This window comes from Puma concolor, chromosome C1 (assembly GCF_028749965.1).
Source record: "Puma concolor isolate L17-30 chromosome C1, mPumCon1.1.hap2, whole genome shotgun sequence".
Classification (NCBI taxonomy): domain Eukaryota; kingdom Metazoa; phylum Chordata; class Mammalia; order Carnivora; family Felidae; genus Puma; species Puma concolor.
Window position 1 is genome coordinate 124,813,677 of NC_141674.1, and position 23,865 is coordinate 124,837,541.

The 23,865-nt window shown below is 42.2% G+C and overlaps 2 protein-coding genes across 4 annotated transcripts in view; one reads left to right on the plus strand and one right to left on the minus strand.

The window, feature by feature from the left end:
- Positions 1-11,650, plus strand: part of GPR39 (G protein-coupled receptor 39) — a 195,381-nt gene extending 183,731 nt beyond the window's left edge. Inside the window, exon 2 of the mRNA XM_025912677.2 lies at positions 10,206-11,650. Coding sequence (XP_025768462.2) covers positions 10,206-10,711 — 506 coding nt within the window. The 3' untranslated portion in view covers positions 10,712-11,650. The remainder of the gene's footprint in view (positions 1-10,205) is intronic.
- Positions 9,973-23,865, minus strand: part of LYPD1 (LY6/PLAUR domain containing 1) — a 38,627-nt gene continuing 24,734 nt past the window's right edge. For all 3 annotated transcript variants that reach the window (XM_086718461.1, XM_025912678.2, XM_086718460.1), the window contains exon 3: positions 9,973-11,372. In XM_086718461.1, coding sequence (XP_086574587.1) covers positions 11,137-11,372 — 236 coding nt within the window. In that variant the 3' untranslated portion in view covers positions 9,973-11,136. The remainder of the gene's footprint in view (positions 11,373-23,865) is intronic.

Sequence of the window (23,865 nt, forward strand, 5' to 3'; positions counted from 1 at the left end):
AACAAAAGTCAAGTAGTGGCCATCCAGTGGGGCTTAGTGTAAGGTTTAACTGAGCAAGTTTAAGTCAAGTGCTCAGAAGAGTGTCTGAAATATATATGCACTGTATTAATTTTAGCTGGTATTGCCTTCACCCTGGGGCAGCTGATGGGATTATGTAATGAGTAGTAGGAGCTGTGGTTCATGCAGTGCTGCTGTGCTAAGTCCTTCACGTGTATGCATGTCCTTGAGCTTTTCTTACACTAACTCCATGAAGTAGATACTGTTATTTTACCCATTTCACAGAGATGTAAGTCTATGATCACACGGCTGGTAAATAGCAAGGCTGAAACTTAAACCCAGGTCAGTCTGACTCCAAATCCCAGCCCTCACTCCCGCCACTGTACTAGAGCTTAGCCTGAGGTGACAGGGCCATGGGGCATTGGGTGTGGGTGGGGATGTGTGCTGGAGGGTGGAGTAGAGGATGGAGGAAAGAAGCAAAGATTCTTAGCTGAAGTGACCAGATGAACGGGCAGTCATGTAGCCTCCCTGCCACTTGTCATTCCTCCTGGAGAGGAATTGGGCAGAGACAGGGACTTGGGGAAGGTCTCAGAGCTCCTGTCTTCCGGGGATTTGAAATTTGTCCTCTCTTTAAACTTGCCTTCTGTTAGTTGTTTCCTTTATTATGGCCTCTACTCATTGACTCTCTTCTTGAAACCACAAATACCCATATGTAGGTATTGAGGAAGGGATAAGTGGTTCAGAGTTACAGAACAGAGTGACAGAAGCTTTAAACCTAAGTACTGGAAAGAACTTTGACCAGGAAATGAGGAGACGTAAGTCCTGGTTATCTCTCTGCTACTGATGAGCAGGACAACCCTGCTAAAGTCATGGAATCATTCCGGGCTCTATCTATAAGTTAAGGATCAGAAGGTGTCTGAGATCTGGTGGATCTAGGCAGCCTTCCCCTGGATCTCTGACTCTCTGGGAGCTATCTGGAAGTGATGGCAGTAGAGGAGGTGATGGAGCCAGTGATGATGGTGGAAGTGGTGGCAGAGAGGGTGATGGGGTGGAGGTGGAGATGGTGACTGTAGAGGAGATGATGGAGATAGTGGTGGCAGAGGTGAGGATGGTTGGTAGAGGTGGAGATGATGATGGAGGTGTTCATGGTCATAACTACAAAAAGCCCTTGTCTGGCAGCAAGCACTGCATTTAGCACTTTATTGCCACATTTCATCATCCCAGCAGTTGTTCTTAGATCCATTTTGTAGATAAGAAGCCTGAGCTTTAGAGAGGAAAGATGGGCATTCCTTGGTGGGTGGAGTTGCCCAGGTTGGATGGAAGCAAAGGCAGAGGTGCCAGGAAATACACTATTGGAACATTAGTTCCTGCATAGAGCAGGAGGGGAGTTAGTTTGACCTTCCTTGTGTTCTCTCCCCAGATCCTCTGCCTCTGTGACCAAGTTGTGTCCCAGTGGAAATTGAGGGTTATAACTGCAGGACTGCATTCCCCTGGGGCCACACAGCATGTAACATAGAAAGTCTCACCACATTGACCAAATGCTCTTCTAGGTGCTTTCTCTTCATCTCCAAGTTATCACTTTGACTGCACACCTCAACCCTTAGGCTTTGAGTCTTGGCCTGCAGCTTCTCTGACAAAGACTTGTAGCATCTTCATGGGGGCCATGATTTATCACATTATTTTGGGACAAATGAATGTCCTCTAGCTCCTCTCTTGGTAAATGTGGCTTTTCTATAACCTGTTTAACGGGCTGACCCTCAGGCCATCTTGGAAAGAGATTGGGCAAGAAACACATTTTTAGTGTAGATCATCCAGGGATTGGCTAGTTAGCACAGTGGGGTGGGACACTAAAACTGTTGACCCCTGAAGGCCTTGGTCAGACTCAAAATTCTTCAACCCCTCTTTCTTGGGCTTGGAGGTTCTTGTCTTGCTTAAATGAGAAAGTGATCCCTTCACGAAATTCCTACTGTCTACTTCTCTTCACCCGGGGATGGGGGATTGGAAGCATGAAGGCACCAGGCTCTGTGTTAGGAGGATTAGTGCTGACCCCTCTGGTCAGGGAAGGTAGCTTCAGATTGATTGTGTGTACATCAGAATACACTCCAACACCTGGAACCTCCAACACTCTGCCTGCCCCCCACAAATGTTGATGGAACAATCAGTATGTAGCATTTTCCTGTTGTGTGCTGAGGATACAACAGTGAAGATGGGGCATCCTGCCCCCATGGCGTCAATGGTCTCGTTTATGCTGTATTGTTATGATGACAGGGACAGGAGTAAAAGATGCTGGTGAACCTGTAGTAGAAACTTGACAGAGCCTTGTGGAGACAGGAAGGCTTCCTGGAGGCAGTGACACTAAGCAGAAACTTGTAGAATAAGAGCTGGGCAAAGCATAGGCAGTGGGGGGAAAAGAGGGGGAGGGAGGAAGGGACACAGGAGAAGAAAGAGCAGAGGGTGGGGAAGATGTGGTCTGGGCCCAGGCATGTGCAGAGTCTTGGAGTCTAGGAAAGACACACTAAGGGGCTGGTTGCCTCACCTGGGCTTGGCCTGCCTCAGTCATAGGCACTCAACACCAGTTCTCCCAGGGTGTCTGTCTGTTGTCCTGTACCAAGGGGGCATGAGCAGAGAACGAGAGACGCAGGGGGAGATCTGTAGGCACTTTGGCTGGTCTCCACACTCCCAGAATGCCCGTGTTGCCTCTGCTGAACTCTTGGCTGAGTGCGGCTTTACCCAAGGGCTGTGTGGTTTTTGTGGGTTCTGAGGGGAGGTCGTGGCCAGTGCAGACACCATCAGACTGAGAGGCCCTGTTTTGGACTCCGAGGCTGTGTGAATTTAGGCTCCTCATCCACTTTGCTGGGGATTCTGCTGGTTCACCAGTACACTCAGCTCTTAAGTTTCTTGAGTGCTAGCATTCTGAGGCTTTCTCTACCATTTGCAGGAAATTAAATTCCATTAAAAATGGCAGGCTTTCAGCCATAAAAATTGATGAGTGTTTATAAGTGACATGGCCCAGGTATGTGAGTGGGAATGAGTTCATCCATTGAAGGGTGGCCTGGCCATCCCACAGGCTTAGAGGGCATCATGGCCCTGGTTCCCACCACCCACTCCTGTGCTGTGTGTTACGAGGCAAGAAGCATTTGCCTTCATCTGTCTTGCTGAGGAACAGCTTTTGGCATTTGTAGCTACACCACCCATGGGGACTTAACCATCAGTAGATTCAGAATAGATTCTTTACATAGAAAGCCACACAGCTGCATACAATTGAGATCCACATAGAAAAATATTTATTCAGTGGATTCCAGTTGATCATTTAGCATGCATTCATAAATGAATAGAGGCACTAAACCACAACGCTGACCCTAAATGCTGTTTACTTTGAGTGCATGTGGCTGTCCTACAGCTCCCAGACAGCAGGGCTTGTTTTAGAAATATATATTTGCAATTGTAGCGATTTATATAGGTTTTTCCTTGTCCTGAAGCTTGTAGAGCAGAATGAGATGGATGTAATGCTTAGCAAATTGAAGGCCATTTTGGAATCTGGGTCTCTGGCCTCCACATGGTGGCTGGAGCCACAATGGGGACAGAGTCCTTTCATAGGCTCCATCAAGTAGCTGGGGCAAAGACGGGACATCAAACCATCTGTTTTCATGGACAGGAGCGGCCATCTGTGGCCTTTACATCATTTTAAAGTTGTGGCCTGTGCCCTTCTCTGAAAACAAATTCTAACAGCTTTTTAGTCCTCTTCTAAACAAAATTTTTCAATAGGAAAGGGTGCAAGAGGCAGATGGGTTTAAACAATAATCACTAAGCTGACTAGTCACTGGAAAAGTGACTGCAAGTATCCAGGCAAGCCCTGGCAGGGTCAGAGGGCATGGGATGTGGAGTGGGCTCCCAGTGGGGGTGTGTCCAGTGCTTGGCCAACACCCAGGTCCCTCACATCCTATCAGCATTGCTTCCAAAGCCTCTCAGATTTCCTTTGGCAAGCCCTAGCAGTGCATGGTGACCACCCATCCAGGAAGCCACCTGTTAGCTGTTAGGAACTTGCCTGCTCCTGATGGAATCACCTTCTCAAAGCCATCCTAGAAAGTAATGGAGAAGGAGAGAAGGTGTGGGTGGGCAGTGTGGGTGGACAAGGGCTGTATATGGCCTGGTTTATGGTGACCTTAGGAAAAGATGGAGGGTAGAAAGAAGAAAAAGAAGAAAGGTAGGACCAAGGCAAGGGCAGTGCTCAGGAATGAGGGAAGGGGGTCTCGGTTATTATGAGTTCAGTCTGCACTCAGGAAAATGGGATGCTTCAAAAGGTGGCCAATGTGATAGTGATAGAACCACAAAGGCCTGAGAACCCAGGCTCCACCTCAACTTGGGGTTGCCTTAGATAAGTTCTCAAATTGGAGTAAACATCAGAATCAACAGGTGGGCTTGTTAATTCCAGACTGCTAGGCTCCACTCTCAGAGTCTCTTATTTAGTAGATCTGGGTTGGGGCCTAAAATGTGTATTTCTAACAAGTTCCAAAGAGGTGCTAAGGCTGCTATTCCAGGAACCCTGTTTTGAGAGCCACTGTCTCAGAGATTAGATACTAAACCAAGGTTGGTGCTGATTGGGGCTCCTTGGATGGGACAAAGTCAGATCAATGTCTCAAACTGGCTAGCAGAAGCAGATTGGCAAACACAAAGATATAAATTGAGTAAGTGCTAAAACCTTTTATTGGATGTATTTGTCTTTCCCTAGCTCTTCATTCAACTAACCATATGCTTACTTTCCACTGACAATTGCTATTTAAATGTCTCTTCACAGGCAGCTGTTCCTCATCCTACTATATGCTAGTTGATTTATTGTTCACAAAACCTGATGGAGTGTTCTCTAATGGGCCTCATTTCCCACAGTCTCTACCCACCCTTCATGTTGTTCTGGCTCTGGAAGCTGGCAGAGTCAGCTGCTATTACAGTCTTCCATCCCTTGCTCATGCTGTGTCTTTGCCTGGGTGCCCCTTTGCAGGCTACCTCTGACTCTCCTTTAATTTTCTGAGCGTTCACCCCCCATGGGAGGGTCAACCAGCTCTTTGCTTCCATAAAACTGTACCCAGATAGCTCTCATGACCCTTGGCAAGCAGTCACCTGGCTGTGGCTGCCTCTTCCTCCCCAGCCTTTAATCACTAGTGCTTAAGAAAGGGTCTGTAATAGGCCCCAGCTAATCAGGAGATGGTTGCTGAGTAAAGTCCAGAGAACTTAAATTAGGGGGCGGGGGGGAGCAGGGGAGATCACTAACTCCTGCTCACTGTGGTCACAGTTAGAGAGAAGTGGACTACTGGGGCAAGAAGAGATGGAGAAGCTATGCTAAACACAGAACACCTAAATCATTCTCTACAACCCCCTCTGTATCCCAAGGCTTCAATAGTTCAGTAAAATGGGCCCTAACACCAAGTGGAAAAGCAAATCTTTGTGACTCAAATCACACAAACTACCTTGGCTGGATAAAGATGGAATTTCCTGAGCTTTTTGGCTTAGTACAGGCTAAGTATTCTTTTCTAGCAGGTACTCACGTAAGATGGACAGTCTGATGGATACATGGAGTCCTTATCAGCTTGATCGCAAGGTCGTAACCTGGAGTCATACCTTGTTTTCCAAACATGCTTCAGCTCCCTTTGGGGGAAGCTACATTTCACCTTCCTTTAAAATGGGGAAAATATGTGCTCCAGGGCTTTGTTGTGTGCCTGTTTTTTGAGGAACCTGGTCCTAAAACTGAGTCCAGACAGTGTACAGAGCAGGTGTTGTGCTGACTTTAGCTAGGATCTGAGGTTGGCCTGCCTTGCATTGCATTCCAGATGGGGGATGGCCAGCATTTGGGCCTAAAACTGGAGTGAAGAAAACTACATTTAGGTAAAATGATGGGGGTGCCCCGTGTCTCAGCTGGTTGAGTGTGTAATTCTTGACTTGGGCTCAGGTCATGATCTCACGGTTTGTGGGAGTGAGGCCTGCACTGGGCTCTATGCTGACAGAGTGGAGCCTGCTTGGGAATCTCTCTCTCTCCCCCTCTCTCCAAAATAATTAAATAAACATAAAGAAAATAGAATGATAGGCTTGTTTGTCAATCAAAAGTCAAATCCCATGTTCTGAGCCATAAGACAAGAGGTAGAGAGAGTCGTGCCACTCTGCCTTTGGAGATCTTGGGTGAATCAGCCTCAATTCCATCATTTGTAAGACAGAGGGGTTCTGGGCCTAGTTTCCTTGGGAGACCTGCTCTCCCATTCTCCGATGACTCTAAGGTGAACTCAGGATCACAGGAACAGCTTCCTGCACTGGAAAGGTTTAGAAGGAAGAAAACAGAGCCCAGAGTCAGATGTTAAGAATGTTGCCACATCCCAGGTGGCATAGCTTCACGTTTTCTGCAGATGAAACCATGCAGCCTGACTCAAATGCTAGTATGACATGTTGTTGGCCATCTCTATTACTTCTGTTTTTTAAACAACATTACTTTGCCGAGAGTAAATCTGTGTCATTGTCTAATGGCACCTGTCATTTTAGCGTAGTGATCACGGAGGACAAATGGAAGTACTTTATGTGGAAAAACAGATAAGCTATGAAGGTATTTCTTACCCCAGAGGGCAAGGCTGTCTTCAATATAATACAGATCTATCAATAATATAGTTAAAACAGTTTGCCGACTTAACATGACTGGGTTCAGTTCACTGATCTTCATTCAAGTTCTTAGTAAAGTTGTTTTTAACTGTGGGCTGCACATACCATACAGACCAAAGCATTCTAGATTTTTCCAAATGTAAGTCCAAATCGAATGCAGCCAAACATAAATTTAGTCAAATCTTCAATATACTCTATTAAGGCATGCATGTAAGATTTTAAAGCTTTGTCTCAGAGTAGCTGGGACTAGAGCTGAACTAGTTGCACACAACTTAATAAAAATTACCTGGGACATGACAGTCTCAATGTCCTCTCAATGCACTTTTTTTTTTCAAATGTAAAAGTGAGCCATTACCTTATAAAATGACAAATTTTACAAGGGGGCTGGTTTGTTCCCCCTTGCTTCCAACCAGAGGCTAACTTCTATTACATGGCCCATGGAGGCACATGTCACAAGTACCTGTGGTGGGTGCCTGTATGCCTAATCCTCTATTTTCCTATAACAAAATTATCTTTCAAAGCAAGGAGAAAAGACACCAGCCCTTTTTCCCACCTCTAGTTGTGGTGGGAGGGTTAAGAAACATATTAAAATAGATTTACCCTGTTTTTCTACTTTCTGAATGTGACTACTCAAAATTTTAAGTTGTAAGCCACCACAGTAGCTTACATTGTATTTCTAGTGGTCAGTGCTGTTTTACATCCATTTTACAGGGTGGAATAATGGCTCATATTTACTTGCCTGCATTTTCTGTATTTTTCAAATGGAAAAAAGAAACAATACTGTGTCGTTCAAAAAAAAACACAGATGTATAATGGCTTTTGGAGCCTAGCCTGTGTCCTAGCTATAGGATGTGGGCAACTAACCTGAGACACAACTTCTTCCCCTGTACAATGAAGATAATGACAGCTTTGATCTCACCAGGTTATTATCAGAAGTAAGAAACACATAGGAAATAAACACAGAGTGCTTAGCACAGAACCTGGCAGAGGGAACACTCAATACATTCCTGGTTATGTGTCAAGACCTTTCTGATGCTTAATTGTTAACCTCTGTGGATTTCTAACTCAATTTCTCCTCTCTTGTTCTCCAAGTTCATATTTGCTATCCTACCTTGCTACTCTACACCCAGAAAGCAGAGATTTCCCCTTTCCTCATCACTGGAGAATCTTGGGTCTGGTTCCCTATTTTCAGCAACTTGTTTAGAATAAGTTACCTCCCACTTATGGACGAGCTCATTTCGATTTCAGAGCAAAAATTTTATCCTGGCTAAAACGACAAATCAAGCCACAACTCTTCATCTGGTCTTCTGCCTTTCCTCACACCCAAGATATCTGGTCTTGCTTTTTACTGCACTCTGCTTCTTTAGACAGGAAGATCAGTCAAGGACAACTGATGCCGGGTGTAGGGGGTGAAGGTAACCAGCATAAGGGTCACGCACATAGGAGAGGGACAAAGAAAGGACACAAAAATAACGACTGTGTAACTTGCCCCACACCCCTGGCCCCTTTCCTCACTGCCTTTCTTCCCTGGGCTTGAAAAGTGATGCTGTGTTCAACCAGAGTAAGTACAAGTGGGTTCTTGTCCCCTTGCTAGATTCTTGCTGCCTGAAGTATGGCCTCCCACAGGGGATCATAAGACACACCTAAAATCCTATGCTCTATTTCCATATTCTGGGAAATACGTCTTCAGATTAAGAGGGTTGTACTGATCTGAAATGCAGTGGCAGAGAAAAGAACTTAAACCTTTGTGAAGACATATAGCTTCCCTAGGTAGGGGAAGCTTCCCAGCTGCTTCAGTTAATGAGATGAACCTTTCAGTCAGAACTGCTTCTGCTAAAAACAAGAAGTAACTTATGAACCCACTTCGAAAAGTACACGTCTGGAAGCATCCTTGCTTCTCAAAGCAGTGGGAGGAAAAAAGCCCCCGCTTTCTTGTGCAAGTATTTAAACACAGAAAAATAGTGATTTTTGTTCCCTTCCAGCAGCTGTAACTAGCTGATTCAGAATATACTCTTGACTTAAGGTGATTTTTTTTTTTTTTTTTTTTTTTTTTGCTTTTTCATCAGATCAATACGTTACTTTGCTCATTGTATTTTTAGACTTATGTTCTCAGGGAAGCAAACACAAAGGAAAGAGATAAGCAAGTAAGTTTGTGTTTCCAGCTTGGGCTGAGGGTTGACAAGAGAAACGCTTAGAAATGATCAGGGGAGCAGAGTTTCCAGAACCTTCTTTGCTGACAGCTGGGATTTCTGGAGGATTTGTTCAGGGAACTGGGTTATTTCTGGGGCAGAGAACATACCTAGGGCTGCTCAGCTATCAGGTAGGGCATGCTCAGGTGAGTGTGTGGGAGGGCGAACCCTGGTTGCATAGACATGGCTGGTTTTCCTGGAGCATTTATCAATGAAATATTTACTATGGATCAGAGGCAGAAAGGGATTATTGCCAACCATCGCTTCCTTGTGGTTTCCTAGAAAATACAAAAGTTCAAAACATGAATGAATTTTCCTTATTATAGTAATCAAATTTAGGAAACGGAGGAAGTATTTCTGACAATCCAAAATACAGCTTTAAGATCCTGGCTTTCCACAGAGGAACTTACTTTCTGGTGTGTTGGCTTCAGAGCAAAGAGCAAATGTTGTGCAGATTCCTGATCTTCCTTTTCTTGGATGTTTTGTCTGTCACTGTAGATAAATGCTCCTTTGCTCTGTCAGAGGTCATAGAAATAGAGATGGTGTAAGTTGGAAAGCAAACTTGTGGACATGCAAGCATGTCCATTCAGTCAACTTTTGATCTCATGGGGTCACCAAGTGGTGTCCCTTTGGGCATGATCATTTACTGTAGTTCAGTGCCACAGGCAATGAGCACACTACTGGCTAAACTTTAAGGGGGTTTTAGATCTGTTGTCTGTGGGTAATTGTCTTTTTCCCCCATGAGGGTGAATAGACGATATAACTAAAAATTTGTAAAAACAGAGTGCTGTTGCAGATAGCATGAGAATTACAGGTGTGCACACTGCACGGAGTAGACATGTTCAAAAACCATTCTCAGTGACAGGCTATTCCCGGTTTTGTGTCCCTTGAAATTGAATGTAAAATCTGTGTCACTAAATACGCTTCTTTGTTACAAGGGACACCGTTTCCATTTGTCTTGAAAATATCACTGGGTTGTCTTTATGTAGACATGCTTTGAAATACAAATATTGTTTCACCTGATATGACATAGGGTATACATCTATTTCCTTAAAACAAAAGGACAGATTTTACTGGACTATATAAAATGCTTTCTGGATACACAACAATGAAAACTTTTTTTTTTTTTAAATGAACAGCCATCAAAAGGTATGCATAAATAGTCGAAAGCATTTAATGGTCTTTAACACAGTCCACTCCCCCAGCCTTGAAACACACTGTTCGATTCTTTTTTGCTAGTGGCAAAAGAAGCAGTCGAGCACAACACTGAAAAATTGGTAGCATTTCCTGGCCAGTAAGCACAGAGCTGGGGAGCTAAATATTTTGTGGCTTTGATTGTTGTTCTCATGCTGTTTGTGTCGGTCTCTCCTTTTGCCTGCTCAGGGCTGATTGTTGTGACCTTGGCTGTCTGCTGGATGCCTAACCAGGTGCGGAGGATTATGGCCGCAGCCAAACCCAAGCACGACTGGACAAAGTCCTACTTCCGGGCGTACATGATCCTCCTCCCCTTCTCCGACACCTTCTTCTACCTGAGCTCGGTCATCAACCCGCTCCTGTACAACGTGTCCTCGCAGCAGTTCCGCAGGGTGTTCGGGCAGGTGCTCCGCTGCCGCCTGACGCTGCCGCACGCCAACCACAGCAAACACCTGCGTGCCCGCGTCACCTCTGCTGCGGACAGCACTCGCTCCGCGCGTCGCCCCCTCATCTTCACCGCTTCCCGGTGCAGTTCCTCTGCAAGAACTAACAAGGTTTACTTGAGCACTTTCCAGAACGGGGGTGAGCCAGACTCCAAGCCCCAGCAATTGAGTCTTGAGGCAGCAGAACCCAACGTGCAGATGAAACCACCCAACTCCGCCGCAGGGAATGGTTTTCAGGAACATGAAGTGTGAATGTCAACTATGGAAGCCTTGAGGACTAACCGGCGCCCCCAATGAAAGCAACATGATCTGACACACGCAGTGACAAAATAAACCATGCCCCTATGAGGGACAGGAGTGGAAGCGAGGGGCCTTGGAAAAAATGGATGCCTCCCTAAGTGTCTTCTAGGGACTGATTCTGCCAGCCCGACCTTGCCTCTGGTAATAGGGGACAGACTTGGACTCCCCTCTTCCCTTCAAGTACACACTGAAAAGTCAGACTGAATTTATTCAGAGCTTACAAAAACTGACACCGAGCTCTTTGATTTGCAAAGGAACTGAAAGAAAGAGAATACGCTCCCTCCCAACCCACAAAAAAAGGACACCCAGGAGAAGCTTGGGGAGCAGGGGGAACAAGGGCCTGAAGGACAATGCAGGAGGGATGAGCATCTCCAACTTCAGCAGTGAGCCAAGAGGAGGGCGAGTTTCAGGAGCAGGATGGTGGTGGGGAGCCCCGGCCGCAGGGCCAAGGCAGAACTGCTCCGTTTCTTGGGCCGGGGCCCATTGCAAAGTGGGGTGTTGCAGCAGCTGATGCACACTGAGTTCAGTTTCCCAGGGGAGCAGAAGGATTGGTACCCAGCGGAGGCGATGAGGCAGGCTGCTGAGGAGGCACACGACTTGCGGTACATGATCCCTGCAACACAACCCAAGAAGTGGGGTTAACTGGGGTTGGCCAAGGTTCAGCTCCTCCTCCTTCCTCCCACAGCCCAGCTACTTGGTGGGACCAGCAAGGTACTTTCGGTTGTTTCACTGAGCACACCGACCACCCCCCTTCGCCAAAATATAAGTGATGATGGCTTCTTCACCATACAGCTCCAGTAACTTTTGACAAATTGTTCCAAAAGCTATTAGATATTGGTATCAGCAAAGAGCTATTAAAATCCAAGTTCACTTAAAAAAATTCACACACAACTTATATTTGCCTTTTGTTGTTGTTCTATCTCGTGCCATGGAGAATGAGATGTTTATTATAAGTGATACAGGGGCGCCTGGGTGGTGCAGTCGGTTAAGCGTCCGACTTGAGCCAGGTCACAATCTAGCGGTCTGTGAGTTCGAGCCCCGCGTCAGGCTCTGGGCTGATGGCTCAGAGCCTGGAGCCTGTTTCCGATTCTGTGTCTCCCTCTGCCCCTCCCCCGTTCATGCTCTGTCTCTCTCTGTCCCAAAAATGTTGAAAAAAAAAATTAAAAAAAAAGTGATACAGAGAAGGCTGTCACCTATGTGTTAAATCCTAGAGTTCCCTGAACTAATTCCCATGAGATCCCTACTGAAGGGGCCCTTATTTTTCTGAGGTTTCAAGGTCCACTAGAGTGACGGGTTGGCCTGATGTTGACAGTTTACCAGGAAGATACTGGTTACAGGAAATCAGCTTTGCCCTCAATATATGGCCACCTGCCTAGTTAGCATCCACAGCCACCATTTAGTAAGGTACTGTGTAGGCACATAAAGGAGCACATAGGACACATGGGAATTGCAGCACAGTCACCAGTTAGGTTATCTTGACTAATCATTTAAGTTATTAAAGCTGGAACCTTAATTCAAATAACACTAATTTCATTTAAAGGCTTTCCTGTATTCCAGACACTCTACAGAGGGCTATGGTGTCCTAGTTGATTTATCACTACAGCAAGCCTACAAGGGAGATCCCCATTTCACAGATGGGAAGCATAAGGGCAAGAGAAGTTTACAAATTTGCCCGAGGTCACACTACTAGAAAATGGAGAAGTTGGGATTTGAACCTAGAATTCTAGCTCCATTCCATCCATAGCCTTACTAGTATATATACCAAAGTAGCCAGCCAAGAAACCACAAAAAATTTTTAGGGGGGGAGGGTGGGATGGGGAGGGGGAGATAAATAATATGTCTTACAAAACTGGACTTGGAAGTGAATGGCTTTAGCTTCTGAACTTCCCCGCACACCTGAGGGCTCCAGCATATTTGACCAGTAGCCGGGGTCCTTATTCTCTGACTCCCTGCGAGGATGTGTGTTTGCAGGCAAGGCTTTGGTTTGTGCCTCCTTCATCTGCCTTATGAATGTTGCTTTGGGTTATGGAGAAATGGCAAAAAACTGAGCTACTTCAAACTTCCAAGTGGGAGGTTAAAGAAATACTTTGGAACATACAATTTTAAGTCATTTTTGTTCTAGAACTGCACATTTGAAAGGATGGATTTTCTAACACTGATAGAAAATCCTGGACAGTAGCTGCTCTGGTAAGAGTTACCAGGTAAGATAAAGTCCACACAGAGGGTGTGTGTGTGTGAGAGAGAGAGAGAGGTGCTGTATGATTTCCAAGAAACCTGCTATGGGGCTTTGCCCATTTATGGATTTCCCTAAGTTTCTACATTTTCTATCCATTGCCCATTTTAGGAAATTTTACTGTCATTTGCTAGTTCAACTTCAATAAACTTTTTTCCTTTAAGTGAATTGTAAAAGTTAAAAAGAAATAATATATTTTTCACTGTAAACAACAACAAAAAAAGCCCAGGGAGATCAGGTGAAAATGCCCCCTGACCAGATAGTTGCTCCTCAAAGGTAACCACTCTTGCCAGTTTGGAAGACCTCCTTCTGGGCCTGTTTCTATACATATATATATACATACCCATGGAAAAATAAAGTGTGTATGTGCATACACACAGATTTGTTACTGGTGTCACATCCTAGATGCTGATTTACAGTTTGCATTTTTACTTAGTGACATGGCTGGGTATTTATTTTTAAGCCTAACTCTATAGGGTTCAGGAGTGATGATGACGAAGGTTAATTAGGTAATGAATGCACAAAGACAGCCTGATTTTTGTGACTGCCTCCCAGGGGATACCTCAAGATCATCTGTTCTGTTGGCCAGGAGAGCTTATGCTTGTGGTCCCACAGGACTAATATGTATACACAGATATTTCTATTTCTTAAAGGTGGTGGATAAAGGTCTGGCTTCCAATCAGCCTGAATCTAGGTGCTGAGATCTTCCCTTTGAGGACACTGAGTGGGCTTGGCACATCCTCAGCTGCTGGGAACTATTAAAGTAAACATAGGCTGCTTGTAGAAACACGAAGAAGAGTCCAGCAAAATGAAGAATATGCTCCAAATAAAAGACCAAGAGAAAACTTCAGAAAGAGCCTTACAGAAACAGAGGTAAGTAATTTACCTGAGAGAGTTCAAAGTAATGTTCCTCAAGAGGTTCACCAAACTGGGTGAAGAAGGGATGAACACAGAGCTTCAACAAAGAGAAAAATCTCAGTATCAAGGAGAAGTCACAGAACTGAAGAACACAATAACTGAACTGAAAATAACACCAGAGCGTTTCAACAGCAGACTAGCAGAAGCAGAAGAATGGATCAGTGAACCCAAAGATAGGGCAGAGGAACTCACCCCATTAGAGCAGCAAAGAGAAAAATAAAAAGTGGAGGTAGTTTAAGGGACCTAAGAGACCACATCAAGTGGCTAACATTCTCATTTATAGGAAACCCAGAAGGACAAGACAAGGACAGAAAACTTACTTGAAAAAATAATGGCTGAAAACTTCTCTAACCTGGGGAAGAAAGAGACATCCAAGAAGCCCAGAGAGTTGCAAATAAGGTGAACCCAAAGAGACACACTATAATTAAAATGTCAAAGTAAAACACAAGGAGAGACTTAGAAGCACCAAGAGAAAAACAACTTCTTATGTACAAGGGAACCTCCAACTACACTATCAGCAGACTTTTCAGCAGAAACTTTCCAGGCCTGAAGCGAGAAACATGATATATTTAAAGTGCTAAAAGGAAAAAAAAAAACACAAAAAAACTTCCAAGAGTACATGGCAAAATGATCACTTGGAAGTGAAAGAGTGTCCAAGACAAGTAAAAGGTAAATGAGTTAATCACCACTCAACCAGCCTTACAAGAAATGTTGAAGGGACTTCTTCAGGCTGAATAGAAAGGGTGCTAATTTGTGACAACATATAAAAGATATAAATCTGATAAATATATAGGAAAGGTAGATTAATTACCTATAAAGCCAGTATGAAGGTTAAAAGACAAAAGTAAAATTAACTACTAGTTAGTAGTTATTAGTAGTTGTTAGTAATTAGTAATTATTAGTAACTAAAGGATACATAGGCTAAAAAAAGATGTAAATGTGAAATGAAAAAACAAAATGGAGGAGAGAAAGTAAAAATGTAGAGCTTTAGAACACTTTCAAGCTCATCAACTTACAGTAGACTGTTGCAGATATAAATTGTCATATGTAAGCTTTTCAGTAACAACCTAGCAAAAACTATAAGTAGATATACAAGAGATACGAACTGTAAGCATACCACCAAAGAAAGTCATCAAATAACGAAGAGAGCCACAGAAGGAACGAAGAAACTGCCAAACTGCCAGAAAACAATTTTTAGATACAAATACTAAATTCTTCAGTCAAAAGATATAAGTGGCTTCATTAAACGACACCAACAAAATAAGACCCATCTATATACCGCCTATAACAACTAATTGCAGATCCGCATATACAAAATAAGCTTTAAAACAAAGACTGTAATAAGAGACAAAGAAGGGCATTACATCAAGGGGTCAATCCAGCAAAAGGACAGAACATTTGTAAAGAAGTGTGCACCCACCATAGAAGCACCTAAATATGTAAAGCAAATATTAATAGACCTAAAGGAGAAATAGTACAATACTTGGGGACTTTAATATCCCATTTACATTAATCATCCAGACAGAAAATCAACAAGGAAACCTAGGCCTTAACATATACAGAACATTCCATCTGGTTCAGTGTTACTTACATCCATCAGAAAGCAACAAGGGAGATGGAAAGGATGGCACTACTAGTAGGAGGTTCCTGAGCTCACCTCATTCCACAGCTATACCAAAGCAATAACTACATCTATATAACTAACTGAAAATTACTTGCAGGCTAGCAGAACAGATCTTCCACAACTCCTCACAGAGAAAAGGGCACATGGGATAAGGGTAGGAGGGAGAGAGATGCAGTTGAAAAGCAAAACCCTGGAGCAAATAACCACAAATCAGAGAGACATCACAAGCACAGAGGAGTGAGGGGATCAGATCCCACAATGGGTAGCCCCAGCCCTGAGGATTTGCACTAGGAAGACAAGTCCCCACAATGTCTGGCTTTGAAAATCAGTAGGGCTAAATTCTGGGAGAACCAGATGGAAATAGGAAAGAAAGTCCCCACCCAGAAAGAGATGGCCAGATAAACTGGCCTGAGACACAGCACAGAAACAGTAATTGAAAAGCACCTGGCGTGTATGTAAAGGAGATTTCTTGACTAATCTTAGAAAACTTGTGCTCTAGGGGCAGGGATCTTTAGGAGATTTCTCAGGAACAAATATGCTGGTGGGCACCATTTTCCTGTCCTCCCCTAGCCTAGGCAACAATCACTTGCAACAAAACACCCTTAAAACAAACTTGTGGCTGCTAGAGGGGAAGTGGGTGGGAGATGAGTGAAGCAGATGAAAAGGATTAAGACTCACAAACTTCCAGTTATAAGTCACAGAAATAAAAGAAGTACAACACAGAGAATATCATCAGTAATAATGTGTGTGGGGGGAAGCAACAGAATATACATTCTTCTCAACTGCACATGGAACATTCTTCAAGATAGATCATATGTTTGGACACAAAAACAAGTCTTAAGAAATTTAAGATTGAAAACATATCAAGCATTTTTTTCAGACCACAGTGGTATGAAATTAGAAATCAATTAGAAGAAGCCAACTGGAAAATTCACAAATATGTGGAGATTAAACAAGTTACTGAACCATCAGTGGGTCAACAAAGAAATCAAGACAAATTAAAAAATACCTTTACACAAATGAAAATGGAAACATCACACCAAAACTTCTGGAAAACAACTAAAGCAATTCTAAAAGGGAAATTGATAGTGATAAATGCCTACTTCAAGAAATAAGGAAAGTTTCAACCTTACCTTACACCTCAAGGGACTAGAAATAGAACTGAGTTCAAAGTTAGCAGAAGAAAGGAAATAATAAAGATTAAAGCAGAAATAAATGAAATAGAGAACAGAAAAACAATAGAAAAGAATAAATAAGCTAGGAGTTGGTTCTTTGAAAAGATAAAATTGACATACCTTTAGCTAGATACACCCAGAAAAAAGAGGATTCAAGTAAATTAAATCAGAAATGAAAGAGGAGACATTATAACTGAAACCCCAAGGATCCTAAGAGACAACTATGAACAATTACAGGCCAAATAAGAGTCAAAAATATACAATGGGGAAAAAACAATCTCTTTAATAAATGATGCTGGTGTAACTGGATAAGTATCTAACACCAAAGACAAACATTAACTCAAAAAGGATTAAAGGCTTGAACATAAGACCCAAAACCATACAACTCCTAGAAGAAATCACGGGAGGTAAGCTCCCTGACATTGGTCTTCATGAGGATTTTTTTATATTTGACATCAAAAGCAAAGGCTACAAAACCAAAAATAAACAAATTAAAAAACTTCAGAACAAAGGAAACCATCAGCAAAATGAAAAGGCAACCTACTGAATGAAGAAAAAAATTATAAATCATATCTGATAAGGGATTACTATCCAAAATATATGAAGAACACATATATAACTCAACAGTACAAAAAACATTCTAACTAAAAAATATGCAAAGGTTCTGAATGGACATTTTCCCAAAGACCTATAGGTAGCCAATAGGTACATAAAAAGATGTTCAAAATCACTGATCATCAGGGAAATGCTAATCAAAAGTATAATGAAATACCATCTCATACCTGTTAGGTTGGTCATTACTAATCACAAGTGTGAAAATTTTGGGAAAGGAAACTCTTGTGCGGTGTTGGTGGGAATGTAAACATGTGCAGCCACTATAGAAATAGTATGGAATGTCCTCAAAAACATTAAAAAAAAGACATATGATTAGGCAGTTCTACTTGTATTTATCTGAAGAGAACACAAATACTATTTTGAATAGATATATGCATCCCTATGTTAATTGAAGGATTATTTACAATAGTTAATAAATGAAAACAACTTAAATGTCCATCAACAAATGAGTAGATAAAATGTCACATATCTACAATGGAATATTATTCGTCCATAAAAAAGAACAAAGTCTTGCCATTTGTGACAACATGAATGGGCCTTCAGGATGTTATGCTAAGTGAAAAATGACAGAGAAAGGCAAATACCATATGATCTTACTTATATGTGGAATCTAAAAACAAAAGAAAACCAAAGTCATAGATACAGAGTACCGGTGGCTAGAGATAGGATGTGGTAGGTGGGTGAGATGGGTGAAGGGAGTCAAAAAGTATAGACTTCTAGTTATAAAATAAGTCACAGGGATGTAATGTACAGCATGGTGACTAGTTAATAATACTGTATTGTCTGTTTGGTAGTTGCCAAGAGAATGTATCTTAAAAGTTCTCATCACAAGATGGGGCACCTGGGTGGCTCAGTTGGTTGAGCATCTGATTCTTAATTTAGGCTCAGGTCATGATCCCAGGGTCATGGGATCGAGCCCCGTATTGGACTCTGCACTGAGCATAGAGCCTGCTTAAGATATTCATTCATTCACTCTCTCTCTCTCCCTCCACCTCTCACCCTCCCTCCCTCCACCTCTCTCCCCACTCATGCTGTCTCCACCCCTGCCCCCCCCTCAAAACGTTCTCATCGCAAGACAAAAGCCTACAACTATATGTGGTGATACATGTTAACTAGACTTACTATTGTGATCATTTCATGATATACAAATATTGAATCATTATGTTGTCCACCTGAAACTAATAATGTTAAATATAAATTATACCTTAATAAAAAATATATTTTTTCAAAACCCTGGAAAAATAATGCCTGAAGTTACAAAGAGATGTACCAACAGAACCACAATCTGTACTTTTGCTGATACCCTCACATCTTTAGTTAGAAGCCATTTATCTTTGTAAGGCAAGTGTGTGTGTGTGTGTGTGTGTGTGTGTGTGTAGTGGGGGGGGGGGGGCGCAGATTTATGGCCAGGTGAAAGCCCTTAAGAAGGTAGTTCATGAATAGATACCACAAAAAAGACTCTAGGAAGGGAAAAGTTGTAAGCTCCACCCACCCACCCCCTCAAAGGTGTATTTACCTCACAGAGAGAGGGAAAACAGAAAATGGGTCTGATGCAAGAAAGACATGTTAGTTGAATGGGTGGCCACTCCAAGCCAGGGCACCATGAGGAGGTCCAGGAGTAAAGAGAGTCTGGAATGATCTGCCCATGATCCACGAGGTTCAGAGCAGCTGCCCTGTTCATAGACCACTGTGAGCCTTCCACAGTGGAGTCTAAGTCCTGGAGACTACAGCTAGAGATACTGTGGATGAAATCAGAGGTGATTAAAAAGATGTCTAACCAGATGAAAGGAAATTTGGAGCTAACAGACATCAAAAGTAACTGATGGGCAAGCAGCTGACATTGGGGTATTAAGACCCTGGCTTTGGAGTTATTCAAGAAGAACAAAGAAATGATGCTCTAATACTCAACTGTTGGCAGAGGTAGAGGAAGGAGTAGGAGGTGTTACACTAGTAGGAATGGGCAAGTTCAAGATTAAAGAGAACTTTGAGAAAATAGGCACTTTACTCATCTTTTTAAAATCAAAGCAGTAGAAATGTCCGGCTAAAACTGCCTTTGAGAACCTGGGGACGGAGCTGCGTGGTGAGGCTGGGACAGAAGTGGTGCTGGTTTATAATATGCAAAGAAGAGAAAAACAAACCTCAGAGTCTCAGAGAAAGAGGAGGCTTCCAGTTCCATTCTAGGCTCTACAGCAGGGAGGATGGGATGGGGAAGAGGGCTGGGGACAAACAGGAAGTGGTCTTGGGGAATGCTGAGAATTTCCCTACAAGGAGTGTGTGACTAGACATCACAAAGGCAGCTATGGAGCTTTAAGTAAATGTCCCTGAGTTTAGACGTGAGGAAGTCAGGGTGACGTGTGATGATGGAAGTGGTTAAGAAAACCACGGGAAAAATTCTGCAGAGGCAAGGGGTAGACATAAAGAATAGTAATCAGGCTGAAAGGAAATAGGTAGGTTGCTAAGTGTGGAGGGTCAGACCACAGCCTAAAAGTATTTACCAGTGCCATCACTCACAGCTTATCAGGATAAATTCCAAGTGGCTCTAAGATGTAAATGTTGAAAAAAAATCATAAAAGTACTAAAAACCACTTTGGGACCTGTGAGATTTGTCATTTAAGAGTAGTCAAGGCTATTCTATGATGCACACTCAGAAACCATTAAAGAAAAGATTAATGAATTAAACTGTGCAAAAATTTTAAAAATTCAGAGATAGAACAAGCAATCTTAAAATTGGTATGGAACCACAAAAGGCCCCTGAATAGCAAAAGCAACCTTGAAAAAGAAAAGAAAAGCTGGAGACATCACAATTCTAGACTTCCAAGTTGTAGTACAAAGCTGTAGTGATCAAGCTATAAGTATGGTACTGGCACAAAAAATAGACAAATAGATCAATGGAACAGAATAGAAAACCCAGGAATGAATCCATAACTATATGATCAATTAATCTTTGACAAAGTGGGAAAGAATATTCAATGGGAAAGAGACAATCTAACAAATGGTACATGGAAAACTGGACAGCTACATGCAAAATAATGCAACTGGACCACTTTCTTACATGGTACACAAAAATAAATTCAAAATTGATTAAAGACCTAAATGTGAGGCCTGAAATCATAAAAATCCTAGAGGACAACACAGGCAGTAACTTCTCTGGCCACAGCAACTTCTTTCTAGACATGTCTCTAGAGCCAAGGGAAACAAAAGCAAAAATAAACTATTGGGGCTTCATCAAAATCAAAAGCTTCTGCACAGAAAGGAAATAATCAACAAAACTAAAAAGCAACCTTCGATATGGGAGAAGATATTTGTAAATGACATATCTAATAAAGGGTTAGTATCCAAAATACATAATGAACTTAAAACACCCCAAGCCAAATAATCCAGTTAAGAAATGGGCAGAAGACATGAATACACATTTTTCCAAAGAAGATATCCAGATGGCCAACAGACACATGAAAAGATGTTTAACATCACCCATCATCAGGGAAATGCAAATCAAAACTACAATGAGCTACCATCACCTCACACCTGTCAGAATAGCTAAAACTAACAACACAAAAAACAACAGGTGCTGATGAGGCTGTGGAGAAAGGGGAACCCTCTTGCATTGTTGGTGGGAAAGCAAACTGGTGTAGCCACTCTGGAAAACAGTATGGAGGTTCCTCAAAAGTTTAAAAATAGAACTACCCTATGATCCAGCGATTGCACTACTAGATATTTACCTTAAGTATAAAAAATAGTAGTTCAAATGGATACACGTACCCCTTTGTTTATAGCAGTATTACCTATAATAGCCAAATTATGGAAACAGTGCAAGTATCCATCAACTGATGAATGGATAAAGAAGTTGTGGTGTGTGTGTGTGTGTGTGTGTGTGTGTGTGTGTGATGGAATATTAGCCATAAAGCTAATAGCCATTAGCCATTGTCACTTGCAATGATGTGTTTGGAGCTAAAGAGTATTATACTGAACCAAATAAGTCAGTTAGAGAAAGACAAATACCATATAATTTCACTCATGTGGAATTTGAGAAACAAAACAACTGAGCACAGGGAGGAAAAAAAGAAAGGGAAGCAAACCAAGAACCAGACGCTTAAAGACAGAGAACAAACTGATGGTTACCAGAGCGGAGATGGGTGGGTGGGAGGAGTAAAACAGGTGATGGGGATTAAGAAGTGCACTTGCTGTGATGGGCATCCGGTGTCCTATCAAAGTGCTGAATCCCTATATTATACACCTGAAACTAATCTTACACTGCATGGTAATTAACTAGCATTTAAATAAAAACTTTAAAAAAAATACAAAAAGTAAAAAGCAAATTACTAAAAAAAAAAAAAAAAAAAGAAAGAAAGAAAAAAAGAAGAAAAGAAAATAGCATCAGTGAGCAATTCCCTGAAGTAAAATAACAAATTTCTTTCATTAATAAATGTATAACAAAGGTACGGGAGATAAACTGATACCAGAGGTAAACTGCAGGAAAATTTGTTCTTATGGGCACTTGATTTAACATATCATTTTAAAAAGAGCATGATTCAGTGATATTTCACGTTCTAGGAGAGTCCATAAGACACTACATTTTTCTCTTGAAAAGTATATAAGTTGTTTCCTTGTCATTATTATTTTTTTATTTCAGTCTATAAATAGAGTGCTTATATCCAAGAGTGCTATCGATACAGAACAGGGAAAATAAAAGTCTTGCTTAAAAAATAATTCCGTCTAGTAAAATCACTAAAAAGTGAAATATTGGGAAAATAATTGCAACTCAAATCACAAAGAGCAAAATTACTTAATATGTAAAAAGTCCTAGAAATCAGTAAGGAATAAAAAAGAACCCATTAGAACAATGGGAAAAGCAAATCAAAAGTTTACAGAAAAGAAAATAAAGTGAACTTTGAAACAATAAAAAAGAGATTTACTCTCACTCCCTAAAAAGAAACACAAATTAAAGCTACATTGAGATACAGTAAAACCTTGGTTTGCGAGCATAATTCATTCCGGGAACATGCTTGTAATCCAAAGCACTTGTATATCAAAGTGAATTCCTGCATAAGAATAATGGAGGGGCGCCTGGGTGGCGCAGTCGGTTAAGCGTCCGACTTCAGCCAGGTCACGATCTCGCGGTCCGTGAGTTCGAGCCCCGCGTCGGGCTCTGGGCTGATGGCTCGGAGCCTGGAGCCTGTTTCCGATTCTGTGTCTCCCTCTCTCTCTGCCCCTCGCCCGTTCATGCTCTGTCTCTCTCTGTCCCAAAAATAAATAAACATCGAAAAAAAAAATTAAAAAAAAAAGAATAATGGAAATTCAGATGATGCATTCCACAACCGCAAAATATTCATATAAAAATTACAATACTGTAATAGAATACAAAATAATAAAGAAAATGCAAAATACACAGAAAAATAAACAAATTAACCTGCACTGATCGTTGAAAATCTTTGTGGCTGGTGTGAGAGAGACAAGAGAGGAGGGTTATTGTGTAGGACAATTTTCACTATCACCAACGGAATCACTGCTATCTATTGGCTCAATGGGATCTTTTTCTTTTCGTGCAACAAAGAACCTATTCAGTGACACTTGCTTTTGCCTCCTTTTGAGGACTGTCGTTAAAGAAATTCATTGCTTGCACTGCTACAGCCTTATTTGGGTGTTGCTTTTCTACAACATTTTGCACTGTTTTCCACATTTTCCACATCTCCCTAATCTCATTTGAGGAGAGGGATTCCTCCACCTTTTCCTCCTCCTCTGTATAGGAGATGCAGACATCGACTTCTCATAAAATCTTGCAATTTTGGCCACTTGCATACCTCATTCATCCTTCTCGATGATTTCTTTCTTAACTTCCACTGTAATCATCTCCTCTTACCGCTTTTCCTTTCAACCTTTTTCTGCATGGGGGCCACTGTGTACACTTGCACGGATGCTGACTACAGTACAGTATTAAAAAGCTGTTGTCATACACTGTATTTGATGCTACTGGCAATAATGGGGCAGAGAAAAGGGACTATATGTGCAGGCAGCTTTACCTAGAATGAAACAAAGCATTCCTAAGCTTACCCTTGTATGGAAAAGCAAGGACTGTCCACAGGTGCTTTGAAGTGACAAAAAATACACCAGTGCCAGTTGTGGGCACCTTCCAACGTTCTGAAAAATCACTGATTTCTGCCAAACACCGCGGCCTGAGGCTGAGCATCTGAGAATGGGAAACAATCACCCACATTCCCACAGCAAGAGACACAGAGAGAGACAGAGAGAGAGAGAAAGCACGCACAAGAGACACAGAGAGAGAGAGCGCGCACACGTGTGCTAGAGAGACAGAAAAAAAACCATTGTCTCGTTGTGGTCATGTGACATTTGGCATCATGTACCACTTGTATTGCTAGGCATCGCTCATTTATCAAGTTAAAATTTGCTAAAAATGTTTGCTCGTCTTGCAGAACACTCGCAGAACAAGTTACTTGCAATACGAGGTTTTACTGTACCATTATTATTTATCACTCAGGCAAGGATCAGAAGTTGATCACCATATAGCCATGAGTCTTGGGAAATA